The sequence below is a fragment of the Mustela putorius genome, unplaced genomic scaffold (genome assembly GCF_011764305.1).
Source record: "Mustela putorius furo isolate JIRA1106 unplaced genomic scaffold, ASM1176430v1.1 tig00003853_pilon_pilon_pilon, whole genome shotgun sequence".
Classification (NCBI taxonomy): domain Eukaryota; kingdom Metazoa; phylum Chordata; class Mammalia; order Carnivora; family Mustelidae; genus Mustela; species Mustela putorius.
Window position 1 is genome coordinate 8536670 of NW_025422005.1, and position 20290 is coordinate 8556959.

A 20290-nucleotide genomic window follows, 5' to 3' on the forward strand; every position below is an offset into this window, starting at 1 on the left:
CCTCCCAATCTCCTGAGTGCCTCCCCCCACCTCCAGGGGCAAGGGGTGGTGGGCAGGGTCTTGGGGGGGCGGCGGGGGGTTGGGGAGCTGCCTTCCCAGGCCCTCAGTGCCCCGGGGGGCCGGCAGCAAACTCCCTGGAGCCGGGAGAACAGCTTCTGGCCAATCAGGACAGGTCTTTCAAAGAGCAGGAGGGGAGTGTGGCTTGTCCTGAGTCATCTCTGCACGTGTTTGTCCGCGCTTTCTTTTTTTATTTTAGCGTTCTTGGAAACCGCTCTGGGTGCCAGTGCACCTCTGGATGGTGGGGGAAGGGAAGAGTTAAGGCAGAGCCCTCAAAGAAAGTGCAGCCCACTTTTGAAGTGACTTCACAGCTGCGGCCGGCGCCGGGCGCCGGGGAGGTGCGCTGGGGGAAGTCTGCTGGCCCGGAGGTTCACCCAGGTGTTGCTCCGGCTCTGGCCCGGCACGTGGGCGCAGCGCGCTTCCCAGGCCGCCTGGGTGGGCACCTCTCCCCAGCCGGCTCAGCCTTCCAGCCCCCGGGATGTGCCCCCTCCACACCATGCTGGGACTGCTACTCCTGGGGGTGCTGGGAGCCTTCCCGCAGGTAAGAGGGCAGCAGGTGCCTGGGAGGCGCCCGTGGTCCGGAGCCCCCGCCTTGCGACTGCTGCTCTGCGCCCCTGGCAGTGTGGGGAGCGTGGGGGGACAGTGGAAGTCGGGGAGTCTCTGCACCCCGTTACCGCCCAGCTGGGGTGAGGGGGGCACAGGTGACAAACAGGGGGAGAGGCGCCTGCAAGCATTCACAGGTGGGAGGTTGGCTGACAGGCAGCTGCTGGGGGCTCTCTTCCCCCGCCCTGGCCGAATGCCGCAATTATTCATTCAATCAGCAATAATTGAGCAACAGGGGCTGCCTGCTGGAGGTAGGCTCCTCGCGGGTCGGGGTCCTGGGCAGCCCAGGTGGGGCGTCCGTGCCCAGAAGAGGTTGGTGCTGGGGCTCTCCTTGCTACCGGCTCCTGGTCCCTAAAACGGTTGGCGAGGGGAAGTTGAGTGTGGGTGAGACGCGGGAATGAGGGTGCTAGACGGGTGCCAGATCCGTACTTTTGCCCTTACCCCTGTCTGACCGATGCGTGGATCCCGGGCCCTGGAGCACGTGGAGCACGGGGTAGGTGGCCGCCCCTGGAAAAGGTCAGCGATGGGGCTGACGTCTGCTGGAGGAAAACCCCAGAACCGCATCTGGGGACTGCTCTAGGAAAACGGAGCCCTTCCCTGGTGGCCAGCACCGAGCTAGGCATGGGGTGGGAGCCGAGCTCGGATTGACCGGTCAAGGTTTACTTTACCAAGGGCACTGAGCACAGGGTCTGAAGAGGAGGGAGGCCTGTGGCTGGCCGCAGTTCCCTGGTGGATACAGTAAGTGTCCGTGAGACACCTGCAGGGCACTGGTCTGAGCGAGCGCAAAAGGCGGGAACAGCAGTGGTTTGTTGCGGGGAGGGCAGGCCCGTCTTTTTAGTCCTACAGAAAAGGGCGGCCCTATTGTGGAGGTCAGCCCTGTCCATCCCACTCTCCGGGCAGGGGCGAGGAGGGAAGGGGAATGGGCTCCAGGCAGAGGGAGGAGGAGTATAGGTGGAAAAGGGAGACAAGCACACTTCATAAACGCCTGCCCATGTTCCATTAGTTGTAGACGGGTAGGTCGGGTTTTCCATATATGATACAGAACGTGCGGTTCTTCATTCGGCTTTTACGTCGGCAGCTTGTCTTAGAAAGACTGTCGCAGCGGCAATCCTGTTTCTCTTTATTTCTCTTTCCCCCATGTTTATCTTGGGAAATGCTACATAGTATTCTACCAAATGGGGGCTCCATAGTTTTCTTTATTTAGGTCCCTGATGGGTGGGTGGTAAGTTTCCTCCCACCGTGTTGTCTGTTTGTTTGGAATTGTAATGGACCGCATGGCAGGGATGCCTTTGGGAATGTGCAGGAATGTGTACGCTTCTTTCCCCAGGGAAGAAGCTGACGGGAGGAGGCAGAGGTTGCGGGGCGAAAGTGTACGCAGGTGATAAGATGCCACCAAATGGGCTTCCAGGGTGGCTGGACAATCCCCCTTCCTCCCCCGCCCCCCAAGCAGTGCCTGAGCCGAAGTGACTTCCCCACATCCTAACCGACTTTTGATCTTATCAGAGTTTTTATTTTTGTCAATGTGACGGGTGAAAAGGGCCATATCCTTGTTGTCTTAATTTGCATCTCTCATGGGCTCAGGCTGGGGCATTTCGTGGCAGGAGTCCGGCTGTCTGTGGGGGATGGGGACTGCCTGCCCGGCCTCGCCGTCCTCCGACTCCCCCAAGGCTTCTTCCGCCTCTGGGATTCCAGCAAAGTTTTAGGAAATCGTCATAAGAGGAAAAAAAAATCCCAGGTCAGGGGTTGAATTTTAAATTCTTTTTTCTCACCGTCTGCTTGGAGACGCCATCATTTTGTGGTGGACGCCTGAGGCCAGAATGACTCCTTGCTGTGTGTCACCTTCTGAGAAAGAGATTGGGCCTCTGATGCCTCGCGCTACAGTCTCCCCAAGAGTGGTTTTGGTGAAGGGACCTGGGGTCACTCTGATGGGAATCCTCAGAATTCTTTGCCCTCAGGCCTCCCGCTCGCCCCCTCATCCGGTCACCTAGAGGTCGGTGGGTGGGTGGTGGCAGGGGAGGGAGGCCCAGGGTCGTTCCATGACCTCTGCAGACTTCAAATTCCTGTCATCCTCTCCCAGGGCTAAAGCTACCACAAAGCTCCCTCCGGCACCCAGATGTAGGCTCTGAGGCTCCCGCTGGGCTCTGATCTGCTGAACGAGGCTTTCCTGGGGTGACTCATAAGCTCTACGTGTCTCTCTTCCATCAGGGCTTTCCAGGGCTAGTGACCCCACACAGCCGAGTGCTAATAGTGGGTTTTAGGCACCAGCAGGAAGGCACCTCCATGCCGGCTTGTCTGGGAAAGGGGACTTTTCCAGCCGCTCTGGGGCTGTGCCGATGCAGGATTTCACCCTATGCACCAGGCAGAAGGGACCCAGAGCGGGATGACCCATATGACGCGGGGGAGGAGGTGTGGGCTGGTCTCACTCCAGGGCCTCCCCTTCCTCAGAGAGTGGCCTGGGCAGCCAGGAGCGCACAGTGGGGTTTGAGCGGGGTTGGGGGGGACATTAGTCAGCTTGAGATCAGTCAATGCTGCAAGAAGTGCAGCATTTACTGTAAGTTTCTGACTCTGCTCCCACTCATCTCTGACCTAGACTTGTTTCTTGGGTTGATTGTGATTCATTCTTCAGCTCAAACACACCTTCCTCCAGGCCTCTTTTGCCTCCGGAACATCATCGGAAGGAAAACAGGGCTGAGGGAGATCTGGGTCTCGGTCGCCCCGGAAACTGAGGGTTCATTGGCCCAGACGGTTGGTTTAGCCCAGGCTTGGCTGGGGTGGCCTCATCGGGCTCATGCGCTGACCCTGGGGGGGCCCGTCTGGGGTCACCGCCGCCATTTTCTAGACGAGGAGGCAGAGGATGGTCTTGCCAATTGTGCCAGGACGGGTCAGGGTCTGAGCGGGACCAGAGCTACAGACCTCAGGGACAGAATGTCAAAAAAGGCAGCTCGGCAAGGCAAGACCAGTTCTCCAGCTTCTCTCTCCCCTGCTATCTCCCCTAGGGGCTGTTGGGGCAGAGGGAGGGAGGCCTCATTCCAAAATCTTGGCTGTCTAGGGTCGAAAATCACTGGCATTCTCATTGGCCTCCACGGTGGGGAGGGACCTTTTCTATGCGACCCAATTCAATTACTCACTGACTTCTTGGGTCCTCGGGGATATTCCTCCAAGTTCCCATTCATTCAAAAAATCATAAAGGAGCAGCTTCTCTGGGCCTGGCCCGTGCTGGAGTGCTGTGGAAAGGTAAGCCATTATTAAGCTCCTCGTGAATGCTAGGTACTGAGGGTACAGGATGAAGATGAACCGATCCTTGCCCCCGAGGGTGTGGGAAGAGGGACCCAGAGAAGAGAGACTAGCGCTTGTGGGGAGATCTGTCCCCGCCAGTGGGAGCCCACAAAGGGCCCGTGCTCACCTCCACCTGCACTGGAGGGAGAAAGCTTTTGACACGGGGGGTGGGGGTTGAGGAGAGAAGGGGGCCAATGTCCTCGCCAATGGCCTGGTGGAACAGCATGTCGGCGAGGGGGTGTGGGCATGGGCTCTTGAAGCTCCCTCGTTGGCTTTCATGCAAGGTCTCTGGGCTTCCAGAAGGCGCCCGCCAGATGCGGTTCCTGCACTGGGACAGGCTGAGTTCTCTCTGTCCACACAGTCTCGTGGTGGAATTGGGGGGGGGGCCCTGCATCCCGGGTCCCTGGCTCCCCTCCCTGTGCAGGCTGGGATGACAGAGGTGGTCCCGGAAACAAGCTGGCCCTTCTAGCAGGTGAGCTGACACGGGGACGAATCCAAGACACCTCCAAGACACCTCCAAGAACGGACAAAAGCTAAAGTACCCGGGCAGGGGTGGGGGAGGGGCTCCCTATCCTTTAAAGCCATTCAGTTTTCCGTGGCAGCCGCCGTGTCCCTCAGTGGCTGCTGCTGCTGGGTCTGCTAGCCCCAGGGCTGGTGCTTTATCCCATCCGAGGTCTCACTGAGTGTGAAGCCTGAGTCTTTGCTGCCGCCCCAGAACTTTCAGGAGGACCGTGATCTGAATGGCTGGCTCAGGCAGCTGGGCCGGGGGTTCTCTCGGGCAGGAGGGGCGTCGGTGAGAAGTGAGGAGCTAGCAGTCACAGAGTTTGGACTCAAGGCCAGACCTTGGTAATGTTGACTGACTTGCCTCCATGCTGTCCATCCCGTCTAGTCTCCATTGCTCTATAATCTTCAGTGGCTCCCCATTGCCAAAGGTAACATTTCCCAAAGTTACTTCCAGGGAACAGGCGTTCCATGAGGAAAGGGTTATGTGACCACCTAAGATTGGGAAACAATTTGTCTCTCGGGCCCCCAACTTTTCCTTGGAGAATCGGAGAGCGAGCAAGCACAGTAAAGGCCCTAGATTTAAAATGTTAACCTCCCAGATGGAATCCAGGGCTTGGTGGGTTGGTCGTATTTCTTTTTTAGGGTTTTTGGCTTGTCACCTGAGGACGGTGGGTGGAACCGGTGTTTGGTGGCACACCGTGTGGGGAATGACGAGTACGTGCCGCCCATCTGGCCCCAAGTCCTGGGCCTCTTCTCCCTCTGCTCCCACGGTCTCACCCTATAAACCGCCGATTTCCCATACTACTCTGTTTTTCCCTCTTCAGAACTTCTTCTCTGTGGGGCCTTCTGCTGGGGAAGCTCTCCCCTTCCTTCCCTCCTGCCAAGATCTTACTTTCCTTCGAGAAAAAGTGGAAGCGCCCCTCCTCCGAGAACGTGTCGTGAATCCCCCCCGCTCGGTCCTGTTCTCTCCCTGTTGCGTGAGGCTCACGGCATCTTGCGTGGCGTCGGCGATCCCTGCGTTTGTCTCATTGTGTCTCCGAGGTTCTCCTATAGTCCTTTGTTCTGCAGGCTGGTGCGTCGTGTCTCCAGCGGGCCCGTCGCGGGAGCTGCGTTCGTGAGCTGGGACCGTCCGGCACTGGCTTTTCCTGAGGCCCCAGCGCCGGGCCCAGCTCCCAGTTCCCCGCAGGCCTTTAGGGAACGCTCAGTGGAAGGAGACGTGGCTTTTTTCTTGGTCTTCTGGATTGGGGCCCTGGCTGAGTTCCCTCCCAGGCCATCATTACCACGCATTCAGTGGCTCGGAACAACACAGAGGATCATCTTTCTGATCTGCGGTTCCTAAATCCAAAATGGCATTGGGCTGGACTGGAGGTTTGGGCAGGCCTGCGCATCTCTGGAGACTCGAGGCGGGAGATGCGTTGCCTTGCCTTCCCAGCTGCTGGGGGCATCCTGGGGCTCAGGCTTCTTCCTCCCCCTTCACACCGGCCGCAGACCCCTCTCTGATTGTCCCCAGCTTTCCCTGATCGGACTCACCTGCCCTTTCAAGGATGCTTCTGATGGCCCTGGGCTCACTTGCATAATCTAGGATCATCCCATTTCAGGGTCACTCGTTAGCAACCTCAGTTCCCCTCTGCCACATAAAGAGGTATCATCGTCGCTTCTGGGGTTTTGGACAGGGACATCTTCGGAGGGGTGCTCCTCCGCCCACCACAGACGCCTTCTCGTCTTCTCCCGTCCCGCAGGGGAGAGTTGCGGGGAAGGACGGCCACTGTTCTGGTGAGCACCAGCTCAGAGAAGGTCTCAGCTGTTCCTTGCATTCTGCCAGCGAGTGCCAGACCCCCTCCTTGGGGGCTGTTTCTGGGTCTCCTGTCTTTGGGTTTATCTCCAGACACAGGCCTGGCTGCATGGAGCCATTTGCATACCCCCCTGCAGCCCCCTGGAAGCCAGAGGTGGGAACTGGGGGAGAGCCCCCCCATCCCCGTCTCCTGCTCTTGGGCGTGAGATCAAGGAGGGATGTGGCCGGCTGACTGAGACCGGGGTGGACTGTGTGTCTGCGGGTGTGCTTAGGGTTAGGGAGGCACACAACTTCAATTTTAGGTGGTCTCTTGGCCTGGAGCTCTAGCTAGCCCTGTGGGTAGAGAGCGGGGCTCAGAATCCCCCAGGACGGGGATATGACCAAACCCAGTCTACTGACAGAATAACCCAGGGCTGTAGTCAGCAGAATACTGGTCCCTTAAAACATCCGTGTCCTAAACCCTGGAATCTGTGAATATGTGCCCTTACCTGGAAGAGGGGACCTCGTGCCTGTGGTTAAGGGTAGAGACTGTGAGGGGGGAGATCGGCGTGGAGTATATAGGGGGGCCCACTGTCCTCGTAAGAATCCTTCAAAGAAGGATCTTTCCTGGCTGTGTCAGGGAGAGACGATATGGAAGGAGAGGGAGATGTGACTGAAGGATTTGCCCCACCAGTGTGGCCTTTGCAGAAGGAGGAGGGGGGCAGTATGCCAAGCAATGCCATCCAGGCAACACAGCAGTTTCCAGAAGGTGGGTCTTCGCTGACGGGCCGCATAGAGGTGGGACCTCGGTTTTCATGGCAAGGAAATGGATTCTCCCCCCACAGCTGCTGGCAAGGATGCCGCCTGCCCACACCTTGATTTTGGCCGGCTGACACTTGACCTGGACTTGGGGGTGGGGTGAAAAGGGAGGGGTCTCTGAGGGAGTGGCACGAAAGACCAGTGGGAGAGGGTGCTGGACAAGGAGAGAATGGGGTGGTCAGGCAGGACCGTGTCCAAGGATGCCGGAGGGAGGAAATGAGGTAGGGGTAGAAGTGGGGACGGGAAGAAGGTGGGAGAAGGTGCTGGAGGATGAACAGGCCAGCTGGGTCTCCTGGGCCGCTGCCCGCACTGTGGACTTTATTCATTGTTTCATTGGAACCCTTCAGCAGGGGGCAGGGAGGAGACCAGGCCTGTGTCCGAGAAGATCCGTCTGGCATCTGCGCTGAGTGGGGCACAGGGCCCCGGGGCGGATGGGAGGAGAGCCTTGGATGGCTCCCGGCAAGTGCATGCTGGGGGGGTGGTGAGGAAGCGCTGGTGAACTTGAGGGTAGCACTGGGGGTTAAGCAGGCAGGACTAGTGACACAGAACGTGGTGGATCAGAGCCCACCCAAGATGGGTCGGTCCAGATTCCGGGGCTAACACTGTCCAGGCAAGTTTCTTAACCTTCCTGTGCCTCGGTTTCCCCACCTGCAAAATGGGACAGATGTAAAATGGTCTAGACTGGGACCTGAGATTTTGCATCTTTAGCTGCTCCTAGCCCAGGCATCTCACCTTGAATGACAGAGGCAGGGATTGCCTGGGCTAAGGGTGGGATGCTTCTCCCAGCTCTGCCTGCCTCTGGTCCCTTTGTGCATTTTGCATTTGATCTGGCTCCCCTAGCCTCCAGCCCCCCACCTCCAGTATCTTGGTTCCTGCAGGTGCAGCCCAGCTCCTGTTCGCTTCTAGGCAGCCAAAACCAGGTGGGGCTTTTTGAAAGTGAAATTTACCAGGTTTTGTAGGGAAAACCAAACCAGCCTGAAAACAGGCAGGTTTAGAAATGGAAAGGTTTCAGGCCACTCTCTTTTTATCTTGATGCCACCAAGGTCAGGCCCCAGTCCTCTGGTTGCACAGCTCATTACTCTGTGGACACCTCGCTCTGCCTCAAGCCTGCTGGGGAACCCCACCCAAAAGCCCCCCTTGCAGTCCCTGGGCTTCCCCCTCCCACTCTCTCCTTTCTGATGCCCCTTCTCTTCCAGGGGCATCAGAAACTGATGCCAAGGCCAGTTCCCCAGGGGCAGCAGGAACTGATGGGCCATCCAGGGTTTGGACCAGTGGCCAGGGGAGATTGATGGCGCCCCAGTGTCCAGGGGGTCAGCCTTCTTGGGGCTGCCCTAGTGCTGAAGGGGAAGGGTCTATGTGAATGGGCAGTGGTGCAGGGCAACCTGGGGGCCGACAGGGAGATTGCAGAGGAATAGGAAAGAGCAGGGCCAGAGGTGAGGCTCTGGGGCGTGGGACTGGGCTAGCTTCTGGGCATCACGGCGCTGCATAGGTGAAGCTTAGGACGCCAGATGCCACCTCTCTCTAGTTTATGGGAAGGTGGGGTTGTCTCCCATACGGGAGCAGCAGCTCCTAGAGAGTATTCGGGGAGCAGGTCAGCTCTCTGATGGGCAATAGGGGCTCAACGCCCCCATGGAGTGGTCGGGGTGGTCAGGAGTCCCCTGACCCCAACTCAGATCCTGCCTGCCACCTACGTTGGGCAGGTCCTTCTCCACTCCGAGATCAGTTTCTGGGGTAGTAGGGCCTCTCAGGACTGTTGGGTTCAACAACTGTTGTGACTTCTACAGCACGTGTGCACTGCTCTGGCCCCATTTCTGGGCACCTGTAAAACCATGCATGACGTCATCGGCAAAAAAATTCCCCACTGTCTCTGCCGGAGAAGGTCAGCCACAGCGGTCTGGGGGCATCTGCGGTGGATGCTGGGGGAGGGCGCTGAGCTGTGCCTCCACCTGGACTCAGCCTCTGTCCCTCTTCCTCCACAAGCCCCACGCGAGAACAAGGCCCCACTCTCCTTCCAGGGCATCCTGGCTGAGGGCCCAGCGCCCCCTGGTGGCAGCCTTGGATTGACAAGGTTTATTGCGAAAATTGTTGCCATCTCTTTTTTGAGCACCTGTTACTGGCAGGTGTGGTTTTGTACAATTTCTTTATCTTTCTCTCTCCTTGCATGTAGGCATAAAGAACACAGAATCCAATATAAAGTCCATATTCAAATGTCACCATCTATGTCAATATTCTCTTTTATAGCCCCACTCAGATTCAGAATCCATTCCAGACATCGCATTCAGCCACACTGTCCCATTAGTCTCCCTATTCTGGAACATGCCATAGCTCTTCTTTCTCTTTCACGCAAAGAGTCCAGGCCAGTTGTTTTGTAGAAAGCCCCTCAGCTTGGGTTTATTTGCTGTGTCCTCATGATTTGATTCAGACTATGGACTTCTGGTAGAAAGAAACCACAGATGTGATACGGTGCCCTTCCCAGCACAATAGACTGTCTTTACTTTAGATGGGCAGCCTGTGGCCCAGAGAGGGGGAGAGAACTGGGGACACAGTGATGCTCAAATATCCTCTTGGCACTTAGTTGCTGTGTGACCTCAGGTGGGTGACTGAGCCTCTCTGAGCTGTAGTTTCCTCATCAGTATCATGGGGGAGGGGTGATCTGGCCCGAGAGGGCTGTCAGTGGCATAAAGGAGGAGCTGTGTGACTGGGGTGGAGGGCATGACGGGCAATACCATGGATTCCCTATTCTTTTCTGCACCTTCCACCGTCCCCCACTGACTCAGGATGTGGTAGCAGGAAGTGGAGGGTAAGAATTCAGGCTACTGTCAGCTGCACCCCGCCCCCCCCCCCCCGCCATCCAGACCCTGGAGAGACAAGGGCCTGGACCTACAGCCTCCTCAGAGTCCATAATTATCAATAAGATGAGTGGGCAGCCAGAAGGGGAAAACCCAGGCCAGCGACCCAGAATTTTCCCCACACTCAGCAGGCCTGAACTTTTGCACCCCCCACCCAGCTCCACCAGTAGGCATCCAAACTCACTTGGTTAAATGTTGGGGGGCAGGCAGGTCTCTGTCCCTAGCGAGGCTCGCAGAAGCTCCCCAGTTTACAGGAGAAGAAGGAGGTCCTGCTGGAGGGAGGGCACTGGGTGTGGGTGGGTAAAGACAGTGTCCTCGAGTCGAGGCCTCAAGTCCTGGGGCTCTGGATTAAGTGAGAAAGGAGGTACACAAGTGCCACGGGACTGGTGGGGCGCAAATGGCAGGTTACACTGATTTCCCATTTATATGGTAACATTTCAGATGCGCAAAAAGAGGGGGAAAAAGGATAATGTGATCAAGACTTTACATATCCATCTTCCAGCCACACTGGCCTTCTCCTGCTCTCTGACATGATGGAAGGACTCATTCATTAGTGTTCACTGTTCCCTTGGCTGGAGAGAAGAGCAGAGAAGCCCCTCAGACCAGCCAGGCATCTCCCCTATTGGGGGAGGGTTAGGAGACGGCTTCTGTTTTCTCCCCAAACCAAGAAAGCCCATTCATCTCATTCATCCTACAAGCGGCCACCTGGGCTCTGCCAGGCACTGCCTGCCCGCGGGGCTGCTGATAACAGAGGTGGGACATAGCTCCCTCTTCTCTCTCCTGTCTCCCTCTTGTCTCCCTTCCTGGAGCCTAGAAACCTGCTTCATGTTCCCCTTTCTTCCTTCCTTCCTTCCTTCCTTCCATTTTATTTATCTTAGAGGGAGAGAGAGAGAGAGAGAGAGCATGAGCAGGGGGAAGTGGTGGAGATAGAGGGGCTCCCTGCTGAGCCAGGAGCCCTACGCAGGACTCGATCTCAGGACCCTGGGATCGTGACCTGAGCTGAAGGCAGATGCCTAACTGACCAAGCCACCAGGTACCCCATGCTCCCCTTTCATTCCACCAGAAGGACAAAGTTCCTCCCCCAGGATGTCAGCAGAGATTTTCTTCTCTCAAGCTCCTTCTGACAAAGGGACTTAACTTATTTATTCATTCATTTATCCATTTATTTATTTATTTATTTTTAAAAGATTTTATTTATTTATTTGACAGAGAGATCATAAGTAGGCAGAGAGGCAGGTGGGGGGGGGGGAAGCAGACCCTCTGCTGAGCAGAGAGCCCGATGCGGGCCTTGATCCCAGGACCCCGGGATCATGACCCAAGTCAAAGGCAGAGGCCCAATGCACTGAGCCATCCAGGCACCCAGGACTTAACTTTTAAAGAGCCCTGGAAGTCTATGGGGGAACTTGTTAAAATGTGTATTCCTGAAAAAAGTGAGTGTTGACCCCTACTTTACACCATGCGCCAAAATGAAACCTGACAAGGAAGGTTAAGGGATATTATCAAGCAGGTAATGTGGGAGAGCATCTGAATGACATTGGGCTCCCAAGTATTTCTTATAAAGGACATTGACCATGAAAGAGAAGATGAATAAATTGTCCCTCATTAAAACTAAGAACTTCTGTTCATCAAAAGGCTCCCTGGGTGCCTGAGTGGCTCAGTTCATTAAGTGGATGCCTTCCACTCAGGTCATGATCCCAGGGTCCCTGGATTGAGTCCCATATTGGGCTCCATGCTCAATGGGGTATCTGCTTCTCCCTCTCCTTCTGCCCCTCCCCCTTCTCTTTTTCTCTCTCTCTCACTTGCTTTCTCTTAAATAAATAATCTTAAAAAATAAACTAATTAAAAAAAAGTCTCCCTTAAGAGTGGCACCTGGGGTGGCTCAGTCAGTTGAGCATCTGACTCTTGGTTTCATCTGAAGTCATGATCTCAGGGTCTCAGTATCAAGCCCTGCAGCAGGCTCCATGCTCTGTGTGGAGTCTGCTTGGGATTCTCTCCTCCCTCTCCCTCTCCCCCTCCCTGGACTCACATGCTCTTTCTCTCTCTTTTTCTGAAACAAAATAAATAAAATCTTTAAAAAGGGGGGGGGGGATCCCTTAAGAAAGTGAAAAGGCCAGCCACAGAAGGGGAGAAGGTATTTATTATTCATTTATTTACCAAAGGGTTTGTATCCAGAATATATAAAGAGTTCCCACACATCAATAAGAAAAGTCAGACAATTCAACTTAAAAAAAAAAAAAAAAGAAGAATAAGAAGAAGACCTCATTCAGGTCTTATAAAAGACAATATCCAAAAGGCTAACAAACATGTAAAAAGATACTCAACATCGTTATGCCCCTGAGAAACGCAACATAAAGGATATAATCTAAGGCCGTCGCACACTCAGCACCATGGCTAAAATTTTAAAAACTGACTCTACCAAATGTTGACAAGATTGGGGAGCGATTGGAACACTTATACACGGCAGTGAAGGGTCAGTTTAGAAAACTATGGGGATTTGGGACGCCTGGGTGGCTCAGTTGGTTGGACGACTGCCTTCGGCTCAGGTCATGATCCTGGAGTCCCGGGATCAAGTCCCGCATCAGGCTCCCAGCTCCATGGGGAGTCTGCTTCTCTCTCTGACCTTCTCCTCGTTAATGCTCTCTCTCACTGTCTCTCTCTCAAGTAAATAAATAAAATCTTTAAAAAAAAAAAGAAAAGAAAACTATGGGGATTCTATCAAAGCTGAGCATACCACACTTTATGACCAAGCAATTCCCGCCCCCACCCCAGGGTGGAGTCCAATAGAAATGTGTACATTTGTGCACCAAAATGTATGTATAGGGCTGTTCCTAGTGGCATTATTCATAATGATCAGGAGTGGAAACAACACTAAGGTCCATGAAGAGTAGACTAAATCAATTGTGCCTATTCATTCACGGGAGGCAGCACTACGCAGCAATGAACTTGAAGGAACAGCTGCCATTTGCAACAAGCTGTGTAATGCAACAGGCTTTGCAACAAAGTGTAATGTTGAGTTAAAGAAGCCAGTTGCAAGAGAACAGAGATCATTCTACCCATTGAAACTCAAAAGCTGAACAAGACCAGTCTACAGTAGAGAAGTTGGGTTAGCCGGTGCCTTTTGCAAGTAGTTCATGGAAAGGGGCACGAGGGAGGGTGCCAGGTGCCAGCAACATCCTGGTTCTTGACCTGGGTGCCAGCTGTGAGACATGGTCACACTGGAATAATTCAGTGGGTATGTCCTTGAGATGTGTGCACTTTCCTGTAGAGCATGTTAGACCACAACAAACAGATTTGCCATATTGCTGGGTCCATGTCAGAGGCCAGGTAGGAGGCAACTGAATTAACTAATCCAGGGGAGAGAGGATGGGGACCGGGCCAGGTGGAGGAGGTGGGGGCGGGGAGAACATTGGTCCAAAGAGGCCAAGAGAGTTTGCTGATGGGTTGGATGTGAGCCTGAGAGGAGAGGGCAGAGCCAGGTTTGGGGCTGAATTCTGGAAGGCTGGAGTTGCCATCACACTCCCCCCTCCCAATGCAGCGGGTCGGAGGCAGGTATGAGATCAGGTGTTCCTGTCCGGATTCTCCTCTAAAACTTGAGGCTCTGTCTCAGGCCTGGTGCTGACAGTGAGTGGAGACCTGGCCTCCTGGGATCCGAGGGGCAGGAGGGGTCTGTGTCTGGGACCAGCCTGGTCTCACCAATGTATCCTGCCCTCAGGATGGAGTTCGGAGGAACGCCTGCGAGGAAGGCCCCAACCACTCCTATGACCAGACTACTGGGAGGTGCTGTTACCGCTGCCCCGAGGGTGAGTGGGGGTGCTGGGGAGGGACGGGGTTGGGGGTGTCTTTTGACTTTTGTCCCCATGGTATAAAACTCTGGGGTGATTGGTGAATGGGCAAGATGAAAGCCCATGTTGTCATCGTCACGTTGGCTCTAGATTTCTGAAGCTTTTGCTCTTAGTCCTGGCTGACCCCTTAAGAACCCTTACCATACGCACGCCGGTCTGAGAGCCTCAGAAGCATTGCACGAGCTCCACAGCATCCTTTATTAATCCCATTTTGTAGATGAGGCTGTCGAGGGTGCTGTAAGCTTGGGTAGCTGGCCCAAGGTCACGGAGCTGGGAAATGGGGGAGCTGGCGGGGGGCTGGGGACTGGAGCCCAGGGTTCTGTGACCCTGGAGCCTGGGCTCTCGACACCCCCAGACTGCCCCTCATTTCTGAGTCTGGAAGCCCTTTGCAGTCCTCATCTTTTCCAGCCCAGAACGTGCATTTATCTCTGGGCCAGCTGAGCCCTAAATCTCTCTGGAACCAGGCTCCCTGCTCGGCGCCCATTCCTGGGAGGCTCACCCAGCACCAGCACCATGACTGGCTCTGAGTAGAATATCAGCTTGCCTCTCGCTCACTGGGCTGGGGCGGCTCTGGCCCGAAGAGGCGAGCGGCCAGAACGGGGTGGTGAGGCTGTCATCCTTGTGGTTGTTAGCAGAATTCCCAAGGCACTTCCAGTAGCCTTGGCTGGGTGGGACACGAGCTAGAGCTGAACTATGGTCTCTGATCTCGGGTGCAGCCTTGAGTGGGAAAGATGCTAATTCTGACTGTGGAGGGCATGAGGACTGCCTCATGCTTAGAGGACAGGAGGCCACTGGAAGTGGGGGGTGACTTTTGGGATAGTTAGGAGCTCACCTAGCCATCCTCTCAGCCCGCCAGCTTTGCTGTCTGGAGGGTGGCTCCCGGCCATGGTGCACAAAATCATCCAGGGTAAGTGGCCTGAGCCGGATGGGAAGCCCAGTCTGTCCCTAGACCTATAGCCTCTCTGCTCCACCGCAAGGGTGGACCGAGCCCAAGCTCAGCGCCCCCTGCCCCGCAAGGACCCAGAACAACATTTTGGAAAAGAATTGGATATTTTCTATTTCCAAAAATGTTTCAAAGTTGTCATGGTAGGGAAAAGAGTAGAAATTTATTGGATTTTCTCACCTTTATTTTATGGGTTAGTGTGGGTTTTGAAGTACATACGAGGTGGGCGCCTGTGTTTCCCTTAGGGCCTGGGACTCCTGTGCCTGACTGGCCAGCCCCCTCACCAACTCCCCATAAGCCTGCCCATCCCCCACCTAACCCTTCACCCACTCTCTTACATGCCCACCCCTCCCCCGTCCTATGTCCTTCACCCCCTCCCCATTCCTTCTGCCACTGGTCCCCCACTCATGCCCCCATCTGGCTCAGGCTGCTCTTGCTGCCATAACAAAACACCACAGATGGGGAGTGGGGCTGGGGGGTGCGGGTGGGGGTGGGGCACGTCAACAATGGACATTTGTTTCCAGACCATTCTGGAAGGCAGAAAGTCCAAGACCAAGTTTCCAGCAGGGCTTCTGGTGTAAAGCTCCTCTTCTTGGCTTGCAGACAGCTCCCTTGTCATGGCTGAAGGAGAGAGAGGAGTGGGGAAGTGAGAGAGAGAGAGAGTGCGAGCAAGAAAAGAGATACATTTCCCTTTTTCTCTTGTAAGGACCACCAACCCTGTCGGATCCAAGCTCCACTCTCCTGACCGCATTTGTCCTTAATTACCTCCTGAAGACCCTGTCTCCAGATAAAGTCCCACTGGGGGTGAGGGCTTCAGCATGTGGATTGGAGGGGGCCACAGCTGGGCCACAGCACCCTCCCCCTCCCATGCGGCGCCATCCACCCACCCACTCCTCCCTTCCCACTTCCGTGTGCTCTTCTGCCCACCCAACCAACAACCGTTTATTGCTTCAACTAATCGTGAGGTCACTCGTCACCTTTTTCACCCTTTTCCCCTTGGCCTTTCTTCTGTGCTTTCAAGTCTCTAGGCCTTTGACATGCCTGTCTGCCCTGGGATGCCCTCTCCCACCGCCGCCACCTCCTGCAGTCCCGGTACTGCCTCCTCCAGGAAGCCTTCCCTCACCAGCCCAGTGCTGTGTGGCGGGGGGCACGCTGCTTCTCCCCAGGACAACAGCAGTCAGGACAACTGCAACACAGGGCTCTGTGACTTAACACGGGACCCATAATTCCAGCTGCAGGAAGAAAGACAGACGCTTTCTTCCCAGCCCCTCCAGCTTCCTTCACCCCTGCCTGGTGCAGTCCCCACAGGGTGTAGTGGGCGGAGACAGAGTGACACCTGCCCAGCGATGCTGTGACTTGGGAAGAGAGGGCTGCCCTCCCCCCACGTTCTCTCTCTGTGGCCCAGTGACCGGAGGCGGCTGAGCGCTTCTTGCTGGTGTGGTGGGCGGGGCATTTTGCTGGAGTTTTATTGACCCGGTGCTTCCGGCAAGCAAGAGGAAAAGAGAAAAACCCACAAAAACCCCTTCCTCGGTCTCTGGGGGAAATTTCTGACATTTTGCCCGCCCTATGCAATCGGGCTCAGCTGAGCCGTGGCAGTGTTGGCCGGAGGTGGGTTGCTAGAGGAAGGAAACTGGGAGACCTTTGAGACTGAGAAGTTTTGATGTCAATGAGTCTCTCCTCTCACCCAGCCACGGATGCCCTTTATAGCATTCTTGACAGCTGCTCCCCAGTCCTCTGCTTACACACCCTCAGTGACGGGGAGCTCACTCACTGTTTCATAACAAGGACAACAATTATTGCCGATGGAGCATGCTTTGTGCTGGCCACAGTGCCAGCCCTTCACCTGCATTAGCTTACTGAATCCTGACAGGAAACCCAGAGAGGAAACTTGGACTTGGTTCAGAGATTTTCCCACGGTCATATGCTAGTAAGTAGCCTGTGGGAGCCTTATTGGAGCCCCTACTGGCTATCTCTTAAAGCCTGAGTGTGGCTAACTCAGAAACCTGAGCCCTTTCCTCTTAGCTGGTGCTGACAGCTGGTGCAAGACAGAGCATGTCAGCGAGGAGCCCCTGTGGGGGCTACAAACCCCCTCCTATTCTGCCCCTTCCTTCCTGGATCACCTTCTCCTTAGTGCCCAGAGTGGGAGGAGGGAATCCTGCAGAAGTGTGAAGCCTGCTTCTGGTGGGCGTGGGGGGACATCGTGAAGACAGGTCCCACGTTATACAGAGAGCATGGCTTGCCTGGGGCTGTGTGAGTGTACCCCATCGGGTCCCAGGAGCAGAGGGGATTCTCCAAGGGCTGTGAGCAGGAAGGAGGAGGAGGAAGCCTCCTTGGGGTTTCCGGCCCTTGGTCAAGCTTGGAAGACCCACAGTTCCCTTCCCGGTCTGTTCTCCCTCGTTCACCAAGAGGGACCCATGACCAACATCTTCCAGTTCCAGTTCCAAAGCCCAAGAAGAAAGCATCCAATGGTATAGATGTCCACCTCTGCTCTGGTTCCCCCTGGCCCTGGGCCACTGCTTGAGGGAGAGGACAATTCTCCAAGAAGGGCAGCTTATGGGCTAGGAAGCCCTTCCAAAACGTGTCTATTGCCCCAGGCTGTTAGAACTTGGGGTGGTGCTGCTGGCAGCCATGGGAACACACTCCCAGGGCATGTGGCCTGACTGAGGGGTCTTCCTGGAGGAAAAGGAGTCCTGGGAATGAGCAGGGGTTGGCCGGGCCAAGGTGGGGAGGGGGCGTGCTCTGGGAAGAGGCACAGAATATGCAAAGGCCTCGAGGGGAGCAGGATGGACCGCTGGAGAATTGGGAGGGTTTTATTTGGCCAAAGGCCAAGCCCAGGCCATGTAGGGGGAACGGAGGAGGGGCTGGCGGCCAGACCAAGTGCAGAGCAGTTCTCAGTGTGAGAGTTTCTTTGGCCAAAGCAGCTGGGGCCTGGTTGCCTGATGCTGCACCAGAGGTGAGAGAGGGTGCAGGATTGTTAGCACAAACTTTGAGAACATCTGGAGTCAGCAAAGCGCCCTGGGATGGAAGGGGAGTGGCTGGAGACAGATTGCGACAAAGGGACCCATTCTAGCACAGTCTCTGCAGGCCCTGAGCCTTTCTCTGCTGTTTTTGTTTCTGATTTTGAAAGTGATTCAGTGCAGAAAATCTGTGTGGAGAATGGGCAAAGAAGAAAATAGGAATGAATCAGGGCTCATAATTCTTTGGCTCCGTCTGCTCCAGCCCCCATGGACTTTCTGTTCTTGGCATGTCCTGTTCTGTCCCCAGGGCCTTTGCACAGGTGGTTCCTTCTGCCTGGAGCGATCTTCCCACACCCTCTGTGCAGCTGCCTCTTTCAGTCCTTGGGAACTCAGGAAGGCCTCCCCGATCCCTCCCTCTGGAGCTCTCCTGCCTCTTCCTCTGCCTTCTCTTCTGGTTCCTGCTTTATTTTCTTCCAAGTTTGTTCACACACTGGAAACTGACTTGCCAATTTCTTTCTGTGCTTGCTTGCCTCTGCTCCTCTAGGCTCGAGGATAAGCTCTACGGGAGTAGGGATCTCACCTTCTCCACTTTCTATGTTCAGTGCCTGGCACACAGGTGATGGTCAATAAATGTTGAGTTGAGTGAAAATAGAATCCCAGCATGAAGTGAGTCACTTGAATCCCTGAATACATTTTCTGGAGCAGAGTGCATTTCTAGAGTTCGCCCCAAACAGCCCCTGGCGCTGAGAGGTGAATTTAAAGGGATCTAGAGAGGGGTACTGGATGGGGTCAGAAGATAAGGAAAATTCCAGCAGGGGATGGTGTTTCAGCCTGAGCTGGTTGGCTTCAGAGGGATCCCCAGTGGGTAGAAATGGAGATGGATAGATTCATCAGCCTGTGCGAAGAACATTTGTATTCATTCCCTAGGGCTGCCATCAACAAAGTACCATGAACTGATAGATGGACACAACAGAAATGGGTTATCTCACAGTTCCAGAGGCTAGAAGTCCAAGATCAATGTGCTGGCCTGCCATGCTCCCTCTGAAGCCTCTGGGGAATGTTCTCGCCTCTCTCCCAGCTTCTGGTAGTTCCTTGGCTGGTGGCAGCATGAGTCCAGTCTTCATCTGGCTGTTCCCATGTGCACATGTGTCTTGTATCCAGATTTCCCCCCTTTTTATCATCTTGGATTAGGGCCCACCCCAATGACTGCATTTTAATTTAATCACCTCTGTACGGATCTGGTCTTCAAATAAGATCACATTCTGAGATACCAGGAGTTAGGGTTTCAGCATGTCTCTTTCAAGGGACATAATTCGACCCATTACAACATTCCAGGACATAGGAGGAGTGCCAGAGAAAAGACCAAGGTACCCAGTGGTGGCTGCAGCTTAGAGCCCATGAAGGGAGCCATGTACAGTGATGCCAAAGCAGGAATCAGAGCCAGAGGGAGGCCTGAGAATGTGAGGCTGGGTCCATATTGATTAGGTGGTCAGAGCACATATCGATCAGATCTATGTACCAGGCCCTGTGAGAGGGGAATCACTGGTGAGCAGAAAGGCAAAGATTCAACCTTGAGGAGCTCACAGTCATGGGAGGAATTTAGATACTAAGACAATGTATCCCACAAATAAGTATGATTACACATCTAGATTAAATAGATTACAGCAGACTTGGGCATAGGAGGGCAAGGTATGTGGATCTCTGACGGTTTACAACAGGGGTCTTGACCAAGTTGTTGACAGAGTGACACCCTGACAATGATGGGAAGGCTGAGCAAGGGTTTACTAGGGGAAAGGGGAGAGGCACATTTGTGGCAAAGGGCCAGCTTGGGCAAAGGTCCTGGGGGCAGAAGGGAGCATGACCCCTTTGGGGGACATGGAGATTCCAGTGTGCCTTGAGATTAGACAGTAAGGGAGTTGTAGGTGGGCAGAACCTCCTTAACCACGGTAAGGACCTAGGGCTCTATCCTGAGAGCCATGAGATGGCTTTGAAAGTCTTAGGCAAGAGGTGATGGGGTCACATTTACCTCTGGGGAGCTACAGAAATTTTCTGAGATAGAGGATGCCAGCCATCAAGCTAGTATTTCTGAGAGATTCTCACATATTTTTCTAAGCAGGGGCTCACCTTGAGGTCCAGGGACTCCCAAGTTGTCCATGGGTAGATTTCAGGGGGGCCTAGACCTGAATGAGTTCCCTCCTTTTCATCAGCCTCTGATGTATCCTTCCCTTGTGGATTAAGACAACACAGCACAGTAACGTTCTTGTAGGGTCTGCAGCTTTCCCCGCAGTAGAAGTCAGATATCCTCCGGACACCTTGCAACAGTGCCACAGTTGCCACAGATATCACGAAACATTTTTCGTGCTCCTCGGTCACGTTGAAACAAGGATACTCATTAGATTTTTATGTAATGAGTTCACAAAGAATCACAGATAGCGCCATCGCTTAAATTATTATTTTAAGATTTTATTTATTTGACACGGAGACAGAGATCACAAGCAGGCAGAGAGGGAGGAGGAAGCGGGCTCCCGGCTGAGCAGAGAGCCCGATGCGGGGCTCCATCCCAGGCCTCTGAGATCATGGCCTGAGCCGAAGGCAGAGGCTCACCCCGCCGAGTCACCCAGGCGCCCCATGGCTTAAATAATTCAATGCGCTGTGACCGGGGCTGTCAC

General features: G+C 54.8%; 1 protein-coding gene across 4 annotated transcripts in view; it reads left to right on the forward strand.

The window, feature by feature from the left end:
- The first annotated feature begins 268 nt into the window (after positions 1-268).
- Positions 269-20290, forward strand: part of TNFRSF8 (TNF receptor superfamily member 8) — a 62238-nt gene continuing 42216 nt past the window's right edge. For all 4 annotated transcript variants that reach the window (XM_004741453.3, XM_045063760.1, XM_045063761.1 and 1 more), the window contains exons 1-2: positions 269-598; positions 13592-13679. In XM_004741453.3, coding sequence (XP_004741510.1) covers positions 536-598; positions 13592-13679 — 151 coding nt within the window. In that variant the 5' untranslated portion in view covers positions 269-535. The remainder of the gene's footprint in view (positions 599-13591; positions 13680-20290) is intronic.